This window comes from Rhinatrema bivittatum, chromosome 8 (assembly GCF_901001135.1).
Source record: "Rhinatrema bivittatum chromosome 8, aRhiBiv1.1, whole genome shotgun sequence".
Lineage (NCBI taxonomy): Eukaryota > Metazoa > Chordata > Amphibia > Gymnophiona > Rhinatrematidae > Rhinatrema > Rhinatrema bivittatum.
In genome coordinates this window covers 171,669,013-171,682,957 of record NC_042622.1, presented here as the reverse complement: position 1 = coordinate 171,682,957, position 13,945 = coordinate 171,669,013, and the positions used below count along the sequence as shown (strand labels likewise).

General features: G+C 49.5%; 1 protein-coding gene across 4 annotated transcripts in view; it reads right to left on the bottom strand.

Moving 5' to 3' along the window:
* The window catches only part of ALDH3A2 (aldehyde dehydrogenase 3 family member A2), a 38,217-nt gene that overhangs the window by 23,884 nt on the left and 388 nt on the right, over positions 1-13,945 (bottom strand). For all 4 annotated transcript variants that reach the window (XM_029611385.1, XM_029611384.1, XM_029611386.1 and 1 more), the window contains exon 2: positions 13,519-13,691. In XM_029611385.1, the coding sequence (XP_029467245.1) occupies positions 13,519-13,680 (162 nt within the window). In that variant the 5' untranslated portion in view covers positions 13,681-13,691. The remainder of the gene's footprint in view (positions 1-13,518; positions 13,692-13,945) is intronic.

Genomic DNA, 13,945 nt, shown 5'->3' with positions numbered 1-13,945 from the left:
CAGCAGAACACATGCAGGTAGGTATTTGAAACCAAAACGGCTAAGTAACTCAGCCAGCTAAGTTACAAGGATATTCGGCAGCACAGCTATGCTGCTGAATATCCACATACAAAACGCCACTTAGCCAGATAAGTGTTACCCGGCTAAGTCTAGACCTGCTCAATAGCAGCTCTAGACTTAACTGGTTAACTTATCCAGTTAAATATCAATATTGCTATTTAGCCTGATATGTTATCCAGCTAATGTTGCTACCCTGATGCGCCACTGCCTGTCCACCTTTTCTCCAGCTAAAATGTAGCCAGATAAGTAACTTATCCAGCTATCTAGTGGCTACTGAGTTTACCTGGATTTGCAGTGGCTGCTAGATAGCCAGATAAAGGAAAATTAGTTACCTGTTAATTTTCGTTCCTGTGGTTCCAAGGATCAGTCCAGACTGCTGGGCTATGCCTCCCTTCCAGCAGATGGAGTCAGAGAAAAGCTGAAAGCACCTCCCATATAACCCAGGGTGCCACCTGCGATCACCTCAGTATTATCGATATCAAAGCAGAATGAATGGCTGTAGCTACAATTTTCATAAACAAGCATGCGTAAACACGCTTTATCAACCAATGACTAGATCAAGTTAAAACTAAACCGGTTAAAAAAGGTAGAATGTGCATGAACCTGTAAGAAGAACAATCAGAACTATATTGGGGCTGCAAAAACAAACTGACTGGCGTCATAACCTGTCAAGAGAATATGAATAGCTGCGTGGACTCTCCTGTGTACGGGCGGGCTTCTGGACCGATCCTTGGTACTACAGGAACGAAAATTAACAGGTAAGAACTAATTTTCCTTTCCCTGTATGTACCAGGATCAGTCCAGACTGCTGGGATGTACCAAAGTTGTCCTAGTGGGGTGGGACCTGGAGAGTCCCGCGCGAAGCACACTGCTGCCAAAAGAATCCACCCTCGGATCTCGTACATCCAAACGGTAATGTTTAGCAAACGTGTGCAAGGATTTCCAAGTGGCCGCCCGACAAATCTCTTGTGGCGAGACACATTGACTTTCTGCCCATGATGCCGCTTGAGACCTAAGAGAATGTGCCTTAAGGCCTTCCGGTACTGGGCGTCCGTGACATATGTAAGCGGAAGCAATAGCGTCCTTCAACCAGCGGGCTATAGTAGTTTTAAAAGCCTTAGCCCCTTTCTTAGGACCACTCCACAAAATGAAGAGGTGATCAGACAATCGAAACGGATTAGTAATCTCCCAAGTACCACAAAAGGACCCTACGAACATCCAATCTCCTCAGTTCCTTATCCTCATCAGAGAATGCTGGTAACTCGACTGACTGGTTGACATGAAAAGCCGAGACTACCTTGGGCAGAAAGGAGGGTACTGTGCGAAGAGAAATACCCGAATCAGAAATACGCAAAAAAGGCTCTCGACAGGACAAGGCTTGGAGCTCTGAAACCCGCCTAGCCGAACAGATAGCCATGAGAAATACCGCTTTAAGCGTCAAGTCCTTAATTGTTGCTTGCTTCAAGGACTCAAAAGGTGGCCTGCAAAGGCAATGAAGAATCAAATTCAAACTCCAGGACGGACAAACCGCGCGCACTGGTGGTTTCAAGTGCTTGGCTCCCTTCAAAAACCGTATCACATCCGGGTGTGCCGCAATGGACATACTATCAACTTTACCACGAAGGCTGCCCAAGGCCGAAACCTGAACTCTGAGCGAACTGTAAGACAAACCCTTCCGTAAGCCGTCTTGTAAGAATGACAGGATGTGAACAATAGTGGCCCGTCGCGGAGAAAAGTTCAACCTGCGACACCAAAAATCAAAGACTTTCCATACCCGAACGAAGGTAATAGAAGTAGAAGTTTTCCCGGCACACAGAAGAGTAGAAATAACTGCCTCCAAGTAACCCTTTTTTCTTAACCGCCTCCTTTCATAAGCCAGGCCGCTAGACAGAATCGATCGGCCTGATCTAAAAATACTGGACCCTGCCTTAGAAGGTTGGGCAGGTGACTGAAGTGTATTGGACCGTCCACCGCTAGATTGATCAGATCGGCGAACCATGGTCTTCGTTGCCACTCGGGAGCCACTAGAATCACCGGCCCCTGGTGAGACTTTATGCGACGCAATATCTTTCCTATTACTGGCCATGGAAAAAACACAGAGTAGAATGTGCGGCGGCCAGGGAAGAACCAGAGCATCCACTCCTTCGGACCCGTGGTCCCTTCTGCGACTGAAGAAGCGAGCTGCCTTTGCGTTCAGACGAGTCGCCATTAGGTCCAGGTGGGGGGGTTCCCCATCGTCTCGAGACCATTCACATCGCTTCCTCCGACAGTTCCCATTCTCCGGGATCCAATTGCTGTGGGCTGAGGAAGTCCGCCTGAACGTTGTCGACCCCGGCTATGTGAGACGCCGCAATCCGATCCAGGTGACGCTCAGCCCAGCTCATCAATTTGTCGGCCTCGGGACGACGTTTGGTGCCTCCTTGTCCGTTTATGTAGTCCACTATGGTCACATTGTCAGAGAGAATCCGCACCGCCTTGTCGCGTAACATTGGTAAGAAGTGTTGTAGAGCTAGTTGGACCGCCCTGGTCTCCAACCTGTTGATGGACCACTTCGCTTGTAACGGAGTCCAAAGACCCTGAGCCGACCTCGACTGGCACACTGCCCCCCAACCGGAGAGGCTGGCATCGGTTGTTACAACTACCCACTGGGGGCTCTCGAGGTCCACCCCCTGCAGTAAGTGATTCAGAGTAAGCTACCAATTCAGACTGGATCTGGCAGGTTCGAGCAGAGGCAAGGGGATCTGGTACTCTTCTGACTTGGGATCCCAACGAGACAGCAGTGCTCTCTGCAAAGGTCTCAGATGTGCGAAAGCCCAAGAAACTAGCTCCAGGGTAGATGCCAAAAACCTGTAAATAGTCCCACACCACTGGGGAGGGGAGCGACAACAGCCACTGCACCTGAGACATCAACCTGTCCATGCGATCGAGGGGTAACGAGACTTTGCCTACAATCGTATTGAATCGAGCCCCCAAGAATTTTAACACCTGGGTTGGGACCAACTGACTCTTGGCATAATTGACAACCCAACCCAGGGAATGCAGGCGACACACGACCGAACGAACCGCCACCCTGCAGAGGTCCTCTGACTTCGCTCGAATGAGCCAGTCGTCCAAGTAGGGATGTTCTAGAATCCCTTCCTGTCGTAAGCTCGCCACCACCACCACCAGCACCGTGGTGAACACGTGGGGTGCAGTCGCCAGCCCAAAGGGTAGGGCACAAAACTGATAGTGTTGTTCCATGATCACGAATCTCAGAAACCGCTGATGGTGTTCTTGGATTCCTATGTGGAGATAAGCTTCTGTCAGGTCCAAAGAAGCCAAAAAACTCGCCTTTGTGGACTGCCGCAATGACCGATCTCAACGTTTCCATATGAAAACGAGGCACCCACAATGTCTTGTTGACCCTTTTGAGGTCCAAAATCGGTCGAAAAGTTCCATCCTTCTTGGGTACCACAAAATAAATGGAGTAACGACCAGTCCGGCATTCTGATCGAGGAACTGGCACAATGGCTCCCAGAGCCTTCAACCGAGCTAGGGTCTGAAGGGCCACCTGCTGCTTCTGCAGCGGTCCGCAAGGAGACACTAAGAAGAGATCCCGGAGGGGACAGGCAAAATACAAAGCGTAACCGCGACTTATAATATCTAGTACCCACTGATATGAGGTAATTTTGACCCATTCCTCGTGAAACTGGGATAGCCGGCCCCCGATCTTCAGTATGGAGGAATGGGCTGGCTCCCTTCATTGTGCTGGTTTGCTGTTGTGTGCGAAGGCATGGGCCCCGGCCCGCTGAGGCCACCTGCCCCGAAAGGAATATGACCACGACTGTGCTCTTGAAGCTGTTTGCCTAGGGGTATAGCTCGACGCACCCCTACCAGACCGGAAACGACACTGTCCCCTAAAACGGCCCCTGTAGCTACCCGGTGAGCGGGCCGCCCTGGGTTTGTCCTCTGGCAGCTTATACACCTTGTTGTCTCCCAAGGCTTTTATGAGTTGTTCCAGCTCATCACCAAACAACAGCTTACCCCAGAAAGGGAAGGACCCCAGTTGAGATTTAGACGAAGCATCTGCGGACCAGTTCCGGAGCCACAACAGACGCCGTACAGACACCACTGAAGACATATCGCATGCCGAAGTATGTAGAAGATCATAAAGGGCATCTGCCGTATAGGCGACTGCTGATTCCATACAGGCCGCCTGTTCGGCCTCCCCCGGGGGAAGGTCTTGGGCCGTCAACAGTTGCTGAACCCAACATAGCAAAGCCCGCTGCATAAGGCTACTGCAGACAGCGGCCCGTATCCCTAAGGCGGATACTTCAAATATGCGCTTGAGCAACACTTCCAACTTCCTATCTTGAAGGTCTTTGAGCGCTGTGCCTCCAGTCACCGGAATAGTAGTATGCTTGGCTATGGCCATGACTGCCGAATCCACTTTTGGCACTTTAAGGAGGTCAAGTGAATCATTAGGAAGTGGATATAATTTCTCCATGGCTCTGGTAACCCTCAAAGAGGCCTCCAGGGTCTCCCACTCACGGGATACAATCTGGGACAGCTTCAGGTGAAAAGGAAACGTTTTCAGTGGGGCACAAAGCCCCGCTAAAGCTGAATCCCCCTTAGATAAATCTGACGTTTCCTGTGACAGAGGAAGTTCCAGCTCCTGAAGTATGTATAAGATCAAGGGATCCAGTTCTTCCCGTCGGAACAGACGGAAGGCCTGGGGGTCATCCCCCTCCACTTGGGTGGCATTGTCCCCCTTATCGCCCATATTGTGGGTGAATGAATCCTGAAACCCTGGATCCACCAGGGCCACTGGGTCAGGTAGTCTATCCCCTGAGGGAAAGGAAGGGAAGCGGGAATCCGCCTTATCCTGACCCAAGGAATCCCTCGGGATCTTTGCTGGGCTAGGAGACTGGGAATCCCACTCAGTCTCCGCTTCAATATATGCTTTATGTAATAATAAAATAAATTTTGAAGAAAATGGATGCTGCTGCTTTAAGGGGGCCCCCCCCCCCGGAGGATTGGATGGAAGAGGAGCCGTGTCCGAAGACAAACCGCTCGGTCTGTGCGGCAGGGTCAGACTTTCCATACCCGAACGAAGGTAATAGAAGTAGAAGTTTTCCCGGCACGCAGAAGAGTAGAAATAACTGCCTCCAAGTAACCCTTTTTTCTTAACCGCCTCCTTTCATAAGCTAGGCCGCTAGACAGAATCGATCGGCCTGATCTAAAAATACTGGACCCTGCCTTAGAAGGTTGGGCAGGTGACTGAAGTGTATCGGACCGTCCACCGCTAGATTGATCAGATCGGCGAACCATGGTCTTCGTTGCCACTCGGGAGCCACTAGAATCACCGGCCCCTGGTGAGACTTTATGCGACGCAATATCTTTCCTATTACTGGCCATGGAGGAAACACAGAGTAGAATGTGCGGCGGCCAGGGAAGAACCAGAGCATCCACTCCTTCGGACCCGTGGTCCCTTCTGCGACTGAAGAAGCGAGCTGCCTTTGCGTTCAGACGAGTCGCCATTAGGTTCCGAACCAATAGCCTCTTTTAACCAGTGGGTGATTGTAGCCCTAGATGCCTTATGCCCTTTCCTGGGGCCACTCCACAATACAAAGAGATGGTTCGACAAACTGAATCCATTTATAACTCCAGATAATGCAACAGAACCCAGTGCACATCAAGCTTCCTCAGATCTTTAGACTGGGGGGGGTCAGAGTGGTCCAAATTCTGAAAATATGGTAGTTCCACCAACTGATTCAAAGGAAAAGATGATACCACCTTTGGGAGAAAGGACGGAACCGTCCACAAAGAAAACTCCCGCATCCAAAATTCTCAAAAAGGGCTCCCTGCAGGACAGCGCCTGAAGCTCCAACACTGGGCGAGCTAAGGAAATAGCCACAAGGAAAACTACTTTCAGTGACAGACCCTTTAGCGTCGCTCTCTTCAGAGGCTCAAAAGGTGCCGCACACAGAGCCCTGAGGACCAAATTTAGGCTCTACGATGGATAGAGATCCTTATCCGGAGGACACAAATGCTTCGCACCTCGGAGAAAACGCGCATGTCTGGATGTGCGGCTAAGGCAACACCGCGTTTCTTACCATGGAGAATACAGAGGGCCGCTACCTGCACCTGAAGAGAGATGCATGATAAGCTTTTTTCCAGGTCTGCTTGCAAGAAGGACAAAATATGAGACACCAACGCCCGAGTAGGGTCTACCTTGTGTTCTACACACCAAGACTAAAAAATTCCCCACATTCTGACATAAGCCAGGGACATAGAGGTTCTCCTTGATTGCAAAAGGGTAGCCACGACTGCGTCTGAATAGCCCTTGTCCTTTAACAGACGCCTTTCAAAAGCCAGGCCGCTAGACAGAAGCGATCTGTCTCTCCCTGTGTGGGGCGAAACTCGGCCTAAGTTAGGCATACATTTAAAAGATCATGTCTCCATTTTAATAAAGCTCAGAGATTGGACTATTCCGTGGCGTCTAATCTACTTTGTTCTCCTAACGGCTTTCTTAGATGGCCTACCCTCCTGTTTTATCGGTCGAAGCTTTGGGAAGTCCTGAAACCTCAGGGGTCCGTCCACTGTGAGGTTGACTAGAGCCTCAAACCACGGATGTCCAGGCCATTCTGGGGCCACCAGGATGATGTCTGTCGGATGAGCTTCTATGTGCTGCAGCACCTTGCCATTCAGAGGCCAGGGTGGAAACACGTACAACAGGACGTTCTTCGGCTAGGAGAAAACCAAGGCATCCACTCCTTCTGCCCCCGGCTCCCGACGTCGACTGAAGAAGTGGGGGGCTTTGGAATTCTGAAACGTTGCCATCAGGTCCATGCTCGGTGTGGACCACTTGTCGCATATGAGATGGAATGCCTCCTCGGAAAGTTCCCACTCCCCGGGATCGAGAAGATTGTGACTGAAAAAATCTGCTTGAACGTTGTCGACCCCAGCGATGTGAGATGCTGCAATGATTAGGAGATGTTGCTCTGCCCAGGTTATCAACAGCTGAGCCTCTATTGCCACTGGTTGGCTTTCGGTTCCACCTTGGTGGTTGATATAAGCTACTGTGGTCGCATTGTCGGACAGGACTCGGACCAATTTCCCTTGCAGGAGCGGCAGAAGAGCCTGCAATGACAATGTCACCGCTCTGGTCCCCAAATGATTGAATGACCACTGAGATTCTTCCAATGACCATTGACCCTGCACCGATCTGTCCTGACAAACTGCTCCCCAGCCGAAGAGACTGGCGTCTGTAGTGATCACCGTCCACGTGGGAACTTCCAGGGCCACCCCACGGCGCAAATTGTCCGAGAGGAGCCACCAATCAAGACTTGAACGTGCATAGTCTGTAAGAGGAAGGGGAAGGTGAAATTGTGTGGACACCGGGTTTCAACAGGAAAGTAATGCTGACTGAAGAGGTCTCATATGAGCAAAGGCCCACGGGACTAATTCCAAGGTGGAAGCCATCGAGCCAAGGACTCGCAAATAATCCCAGATCCTGGGAGGACGCTTGGACAACAAGTTCCGGACTTGCCCTTATAGCTTGATGATACGCTCCTCTGTCAGGAAGACCCTCCCCAGTCGCGTGTTGAACAGGGCTCTCAGGAACTCCTGAGACTGGGAGGGCACAAGGTGACTCTTGGCTAGGTTGACCATTATCTTGGTGAAAGTCCTGGGTGCCGTGGCAAGACCAAATGGCAGAGTGCAGCATTGGAAATGCCCCCGCCCAGAATGGAAAACCTCAGGAACTTTTGATGGTTGGCTCGAATCCCGATGTGTAAATACGCTTCGGGCAGGTCCAGAGATGCTAGGAACTCTCCTTCTCGCACCAACGCCACAACCGCTCTTAGGGACTCTATGCGAAACTGCGGAACCCGAAGACAGTGGTTGACCCTTTGTAAGTCCAGAACGGGCCAAAACGTGCCATCTATCTTGGGTACAACGAAGTAGATGGAATAACGGCCCTTCCGCCGGAGGAACTGGAACAATGGCTCCGGATTGCTTAGGCGCTGTAAGGTGTTCCACACTGCTGACGCTTCTGTGAGTAAGAGCATGGAGAGACGAGAAAGCGGCCGCGAAGGCATCATGCTAAATCTAAAGCGTAGCCTTGTCTTATCACACTAAGGACCCTCTGATCCGACGTTATTTTGGCCCATTCCTCGACAAAGTGAGACAACCTGCCTCCCACAAAGGGAACTGAGGAACGGACTGGCCTTATCTGATTGAGAGGAGTTTGCTCCCCCTGCAGCCTGGGAGGATTCTGGTCTACCAAAGCAACACCCTCGAGAGGACTGGGACCAGGACTGTTGTATGCTCGAGAGCTGTCGAAAAGAAAAGCCTGAAGATTGGGAGGAGTGAAATCTATGATTCCCACGGAAACGCGACCTGGGTGGCATGGATCCCTTCACCTTAGGCCTGTCCTCTGGCCGCCGATGGATCTTATTCTCCCCCAAGGATTGAATTGTGTCCTCAAGGTCCTTCTCAAAGAGCAGGGAAGGAGCCCAGCTGAGCCTTAGAAGAGACATCCGCGGACCAGATCCTTAACCAAAGGAGTCTGTGGGCAGAAACAGCCGAAACCATCGATCTGGCTGAAGTTCGCAAGAAATCATAAAGGGCATCAGCAGCTTTCAAACGCCCAGCTTGAATCGCTTCCGCCACTGACAGGGACGTGCTACTTTGCAATTGCTGAACCCAGCGGAGCCCTGCCCTCAAGGCGAAACTGCTGCACATGGACACTCGGACCCCAAGAGCCGAAACTTCAAAAAGCTTCTTAAGTTGAACTTCTAGTTTACGATCCTGAAGATCCTTGAAGTCACCAGGATAGTGGCCCTCCTGGTGAACGCCGAAAGCGCTGCATCAACCTTGGGAACACAAAGGAGGTCCAGAGCCTCTTCGGGCAAAGGGTACAACTTGCTGACTTTCAACCCTAAATCAGGAGTGCCCCACTCCCGAAATAACAGATCTGTGACTGAAAGATGGAAGGGAAAGGACCAGGCCGGGCCACGGAGACCTACCATCACCGGATTGACAGAGTCCATATGAGAGTCCTCCTGAGGAGTATCAATGCCCAATTCCTCAAGAATCGCGGGGATGAGTGGGCTGAGTTCGTCCTTTCTAAAGAGGCATACCACCTTAGTGTCATCTCTGTCAACTACGTGGGAACTCTGAACAGAGGAAAGGACATGGTCACCGTCAACACCCGAACCTTGAGGAGGCTTGCCCCTTGGGTCGAGATCGTCTGGCTCCGAATCATCAGAAGAGGACTCATCCTCCGAGCGAGACAACATTGTCCGGACAGAAAGCTTAATCTTTGGAGTCTCCGTCCCCTCGGAGGACTTGGTCCTTTTTGAAGCCCGGGCTACTGACTTGCCCCGTGACGGGCCCGAGCGCAAGCGAGAGGTCCCCTCCACATTTTTCTTACAGGTTTTCCTGGCCTTAAAGGCTTTATACAGTAGCAAAATGAACTCTGAAGAAAATGAAGAGGAGGAGTCTGAGGCCCCCTCGGGGCTCTCCTCACCCGCAGCAGCTGTATCTTTAACTAAATCACCCCCCTCAGAGGCCATATGCTCCAGTGAAAGAGAAGGAGGGGAAACCCCTCACGCCACCACTGCTAGCATTGTAGCATGGAAAGAGGCCAAAATGGCATCCATTCCCACGCTGAGCGGGAACGGATCTGAAGAAATGTGTTGCGGGCATCCCGGCCGTGCCAGCTGCTCCTGGCGTGACCTAGAATCGCTGCTGCCGTTGGCTCCTGAAGAGCCCTCCCCCCCCCCCCCCCCCCGAGTAGGAGCATAGGCCGTCTCGGGAAATGCACACCCGGCATCAAAGAAACTGGCGGAGGAGAAAAAAAAAAGTTCCAAACACACCGTGGCTGTCCCTAGCAGGAACAGAGGGAACAGGAGAACAGCGACTGCAGGAATCAGTGACGGGAGAGAACTGAGACAGACCCAGTCGGCTCAATAAAAAAAAAAAGTTTGTTCTTTTAATTTTTTAATTTTTTTTTTTTTTTAAATACTACCTGAGATAGTGTGCATGGGTCCTGTGCTCCACGGGGTGAGTGAGCCAGGCTCCCCGGTATCACCCCAAGCGCTGCCGTCAGCTGGGCAGAAGGGTTCTCAACCCTTAACCCCAGGAACCTCTACTGCCAGGGGGGATGGTCCCCTCAGGACCAGGCGATCCCCTGGGAGGCTAAAAACTCCTCCTCCAAATTCCTGTTGTTTTCTTTCTTTTTTTTAAAACTAACTATCCTCACTGGAAAACTAATCTTCCTATTTCTTTTTTTTTTTTTTTAAAACTACAGACTGTAGGCTTTGCACTTCCACCATCTGCTGGAGACAGAGAAATACTGACGGACTGTAGGTGGCACCTCAGGGTATAGGGCAGAGTCAGTCAAAATTTCTCCGTCTCCATATGCTGGTGGGGAGGCAAAACCCAGGCATCTGGACTGATCCGGGTACGTACACGGAATTAGTAGTACTAATAGTAGCTGTATTTATAGGTTTGGATGTTTACTATAGTCGAGTAGTGCTGTAGAAATTAGTAGTACTAATAGTAGTTGTATTTATAGGTTTGGATGTCAGTTATAGTCAAATAGCGCTATATAAACGTTTAGTAGTACTAATAGTAGTTGTATTTATAGGTTTGGATGTCGGTTATAGTCGAGTAGCGCTATAGAAATGTTTAGTAATACTAATAGCAGCTGTATTTATAGGTTTGGAAATAGTCGAGTAGCGCTATAGAAATGTTTAGTAGTAGTAATAGTAGCTGTATTTATAGGTTTGGATGTCGGTTATAGTCGAGTAGCGCTATAGAAATGTTTAGTAGTAGTAACAGTAGCTGTATAGAATCATAGAAATGATGGCAGAAGAAGACCAAATGGCCCATCCAGTCTGCCCATCAAGCTTTCACACTTATTTTTTCTCATATTTATCTGTTACCCTTGGCCCTTATTAGTAACTTTTTGTTTCTAGTTACCTTCCACCCTCACCATTGATGTAGAGAGTAATGCTGGAGCTGCATCTAAGTGAGGTATCAAGCTTAATTGGTTAGGGGTAGTAACCACCACAATAAGCAAACTATACCCACGCTTATTTGTTTACCCAGACTATGCAATTCAGTCCTTGTTGATGTTGTCTGAATGTAAATCCTCTTATCTTCATTCCCCCCTGCCGTTGAAGCAGAGAGCTATGCTGGATATTCATTGAAAGTGAAGTATCAGGCTTATTTGGTTTGGGGTAGTAACCGCCGCAACAAGCAAGCTACTCCCCCGCTTTTTTGTGAATACAAATCCTTTTTTCCACATTTCCTCTTGCTGTTGAAGCATAGAGCAAAGTTGGAGTCGCATTAACCGTGTGTATGTTTATTGAATAAGGGTATTAATCACCAGGTAGTAGCTATAATTCCCGCAAGCCACCCCCATGCCTCTTCTCTTCATTCACATCCTCTAGACTTTATGGATCCACAGTGTTTATCCCACGTCTCTTTGAAATCCTTCACAGTTTTGGTCTTCATCACTTCCTCCAGAAGGGTGTTCCAGGCATCCACCACCCTCTCCGTGAAGAAATACTTCCTGACATTGGTTCTGAGTCTTCCTCCCTGGTGTTTTAAATCGTGACCTCCTGGTTCTGCTGATTTTTTTCCAACAGAAAAGATTTGTCGTTGACTTTGGAACATTAAAACCTTTCAAGTATCTGAAAGTCTGTATTCATATCACCTCTGCTCCTCCTTTTCTCCAGGGTGTTCATATTTAGATTCTTCAATCTCTCCTCATAAGTCATTCGATGAAGACCATCCACCTTTTTGGTCGCCCTTCTCTGGACCGCCTCCATCCTTCGAAGGGATACCATCTGGAGACTGTATCCCTTCGGAGATACGGTCTCCAGAACTGAGCACAGTACTCCAGGTGAGGCCTCACCAAGGCCCTGTGCAAGGGGATAATCACGTCCCTTTTCTTACTCGATATTCCTCTCTCTATGCAGCCCAGCATTCTTCTGGCTTTAGCTATCGCCTTGTCACATTGTTTCGCCGACTTCAGATCATTAGACACTATCACCCCAAGGTCTCTCTCCTGCTCCGTGCACATCAGCCCTTCACCCCCCATTGAATACAGTTCTTTCGGATTTCCACACCCCATATGCATGAGTCTGCACTTCTTGGCATTGAATCTCAGTTACCATATCTTAGACCACTCTTCCAGCTTCCTTAAATCCCATCTCATTCTCTCCACTCCTTCCGGCGTGTCCACTCTGTTGCAGATCTTAGTGTCATCCGCAAAAAGACAAATCTTACCTTCTATCCCATCCACAGTGTTGCTCACAAAGATATTGAACAGGACCGCCCCAACACCGATCCTTGTGGCACTCCGCTCAATACCGCTCTCTCTTCAGAGTAAGTTCCATTTATCATCACACATTGTTTTCTGTCCGTCAACCAGTTTGCAATCCAGGCCACCACCTCGGCACTCACTCCTAAGCTTCTCATTTTATTCACAAGCCTCCTGTGCGGTACCATATCAAAAGCTTTGCTGAAATCCAAGAGGATGACATCGAGCACTCTTCCTTGATCCAATTCCTTGGTTACCCAGTCAAAAAAGTCAATCAGATTTGTCTGACAGGACCTTCCCCTGGTGAATCCATGCTGCCTCTGGTCCAGCAATTCTTCCGACTGTAGATAGTTCACTATTCTTTCTTTCAGCAGTGACTCCATTACTTTTCCCACCACTGAGGTGAGGCTAACCAGCCTGTAGTTTCCAGCCTCCTCTCTGCTCCCACTCTTGTGAAGTGGGACCACCACCGCTCTTCTCCAATCACATGGCACCACTCCCATTTCTAGGGATCTATTGAACAATAGGTTTGGAAATAGTCAAGTAGCGCTATAGAAATGTTTAGTAGTAGTAATAGTAGCTGTATTTATAGGTTTGGATGTTGGCTATAGTAGAGTAGCGCTATAGAAATGTTTAGTAGTAGTAATACTAGTATTTATAGGTTTGGATGTCAGTTATAGTGGAGTAGCGCTATAGAAATGTTTAGTTGTAGTTTATAGTTTTATTTTTTTTATTTTTTAATCTTTTTCCTTACAGAAGGGGTTCTCAACCCAGTCCTTGGGTCACACCTCTTCAGTTGAGTTTTAGGATATCCACGATGAATATGCATGAGACACATTTGCATACAATAGAGGTGGTGCCTGCAAATTCCTTGTGGCTATCCTGAAAACCAGGCTGACTGGACTTAGAACCCTCGAGCTTTATTGGGTAATTTTTCTTTAGAGGGAAAGTATTTTATTGTTATTCCGTTTTACTGCTAATTTTTTTGGGGTTCATTTCCTGGCATAAGATTTACCTAAAACTGTAAAACCATCTAAGTATTAAAGAGAAATCAGTTTGTATGCAAGGTGGTGCCGCCGCTGTCTTTTTATGTCAATGCAACGCTAAGGCTGCAGATCCCCCAGGCAGAAGCGGCAAACCTTATTGAGGTCGTCCTTGATCGCCGCCACGATCTCCGCTTCGTGCTCGTTGATCATCCGCTGCAGCGCCTTCAGCTGCTCCATCCGGAAGTCCAGGGGGCGGCTTCTGCCCGCGGCGAAGGCGGCCCTGGCCCGCTCTACCTTCTCCTTGATATGTTGCATGACCCGGTGAGCTGCGGAGCAGGGACGGACAGATCAGAGCAGAAATGCAAAGCCCCCAAGCCCTGGCACGAAGCAGCTCGCCGGCTACTTTCGTTTACATTTATGCACTGCTTCTTTCCCATAAAGCATCGACGCATGACCCAGTCCTAGTCACCCGCCCTCTGCACAACCGCAGCAGCTTCCGTCGGCCTCCCAAACCCCACACCCAACTCGTGGATTTGCGTTTCCCCAGGAGCGCGAGCTGCGCACTTGAATTCCCCGCAGC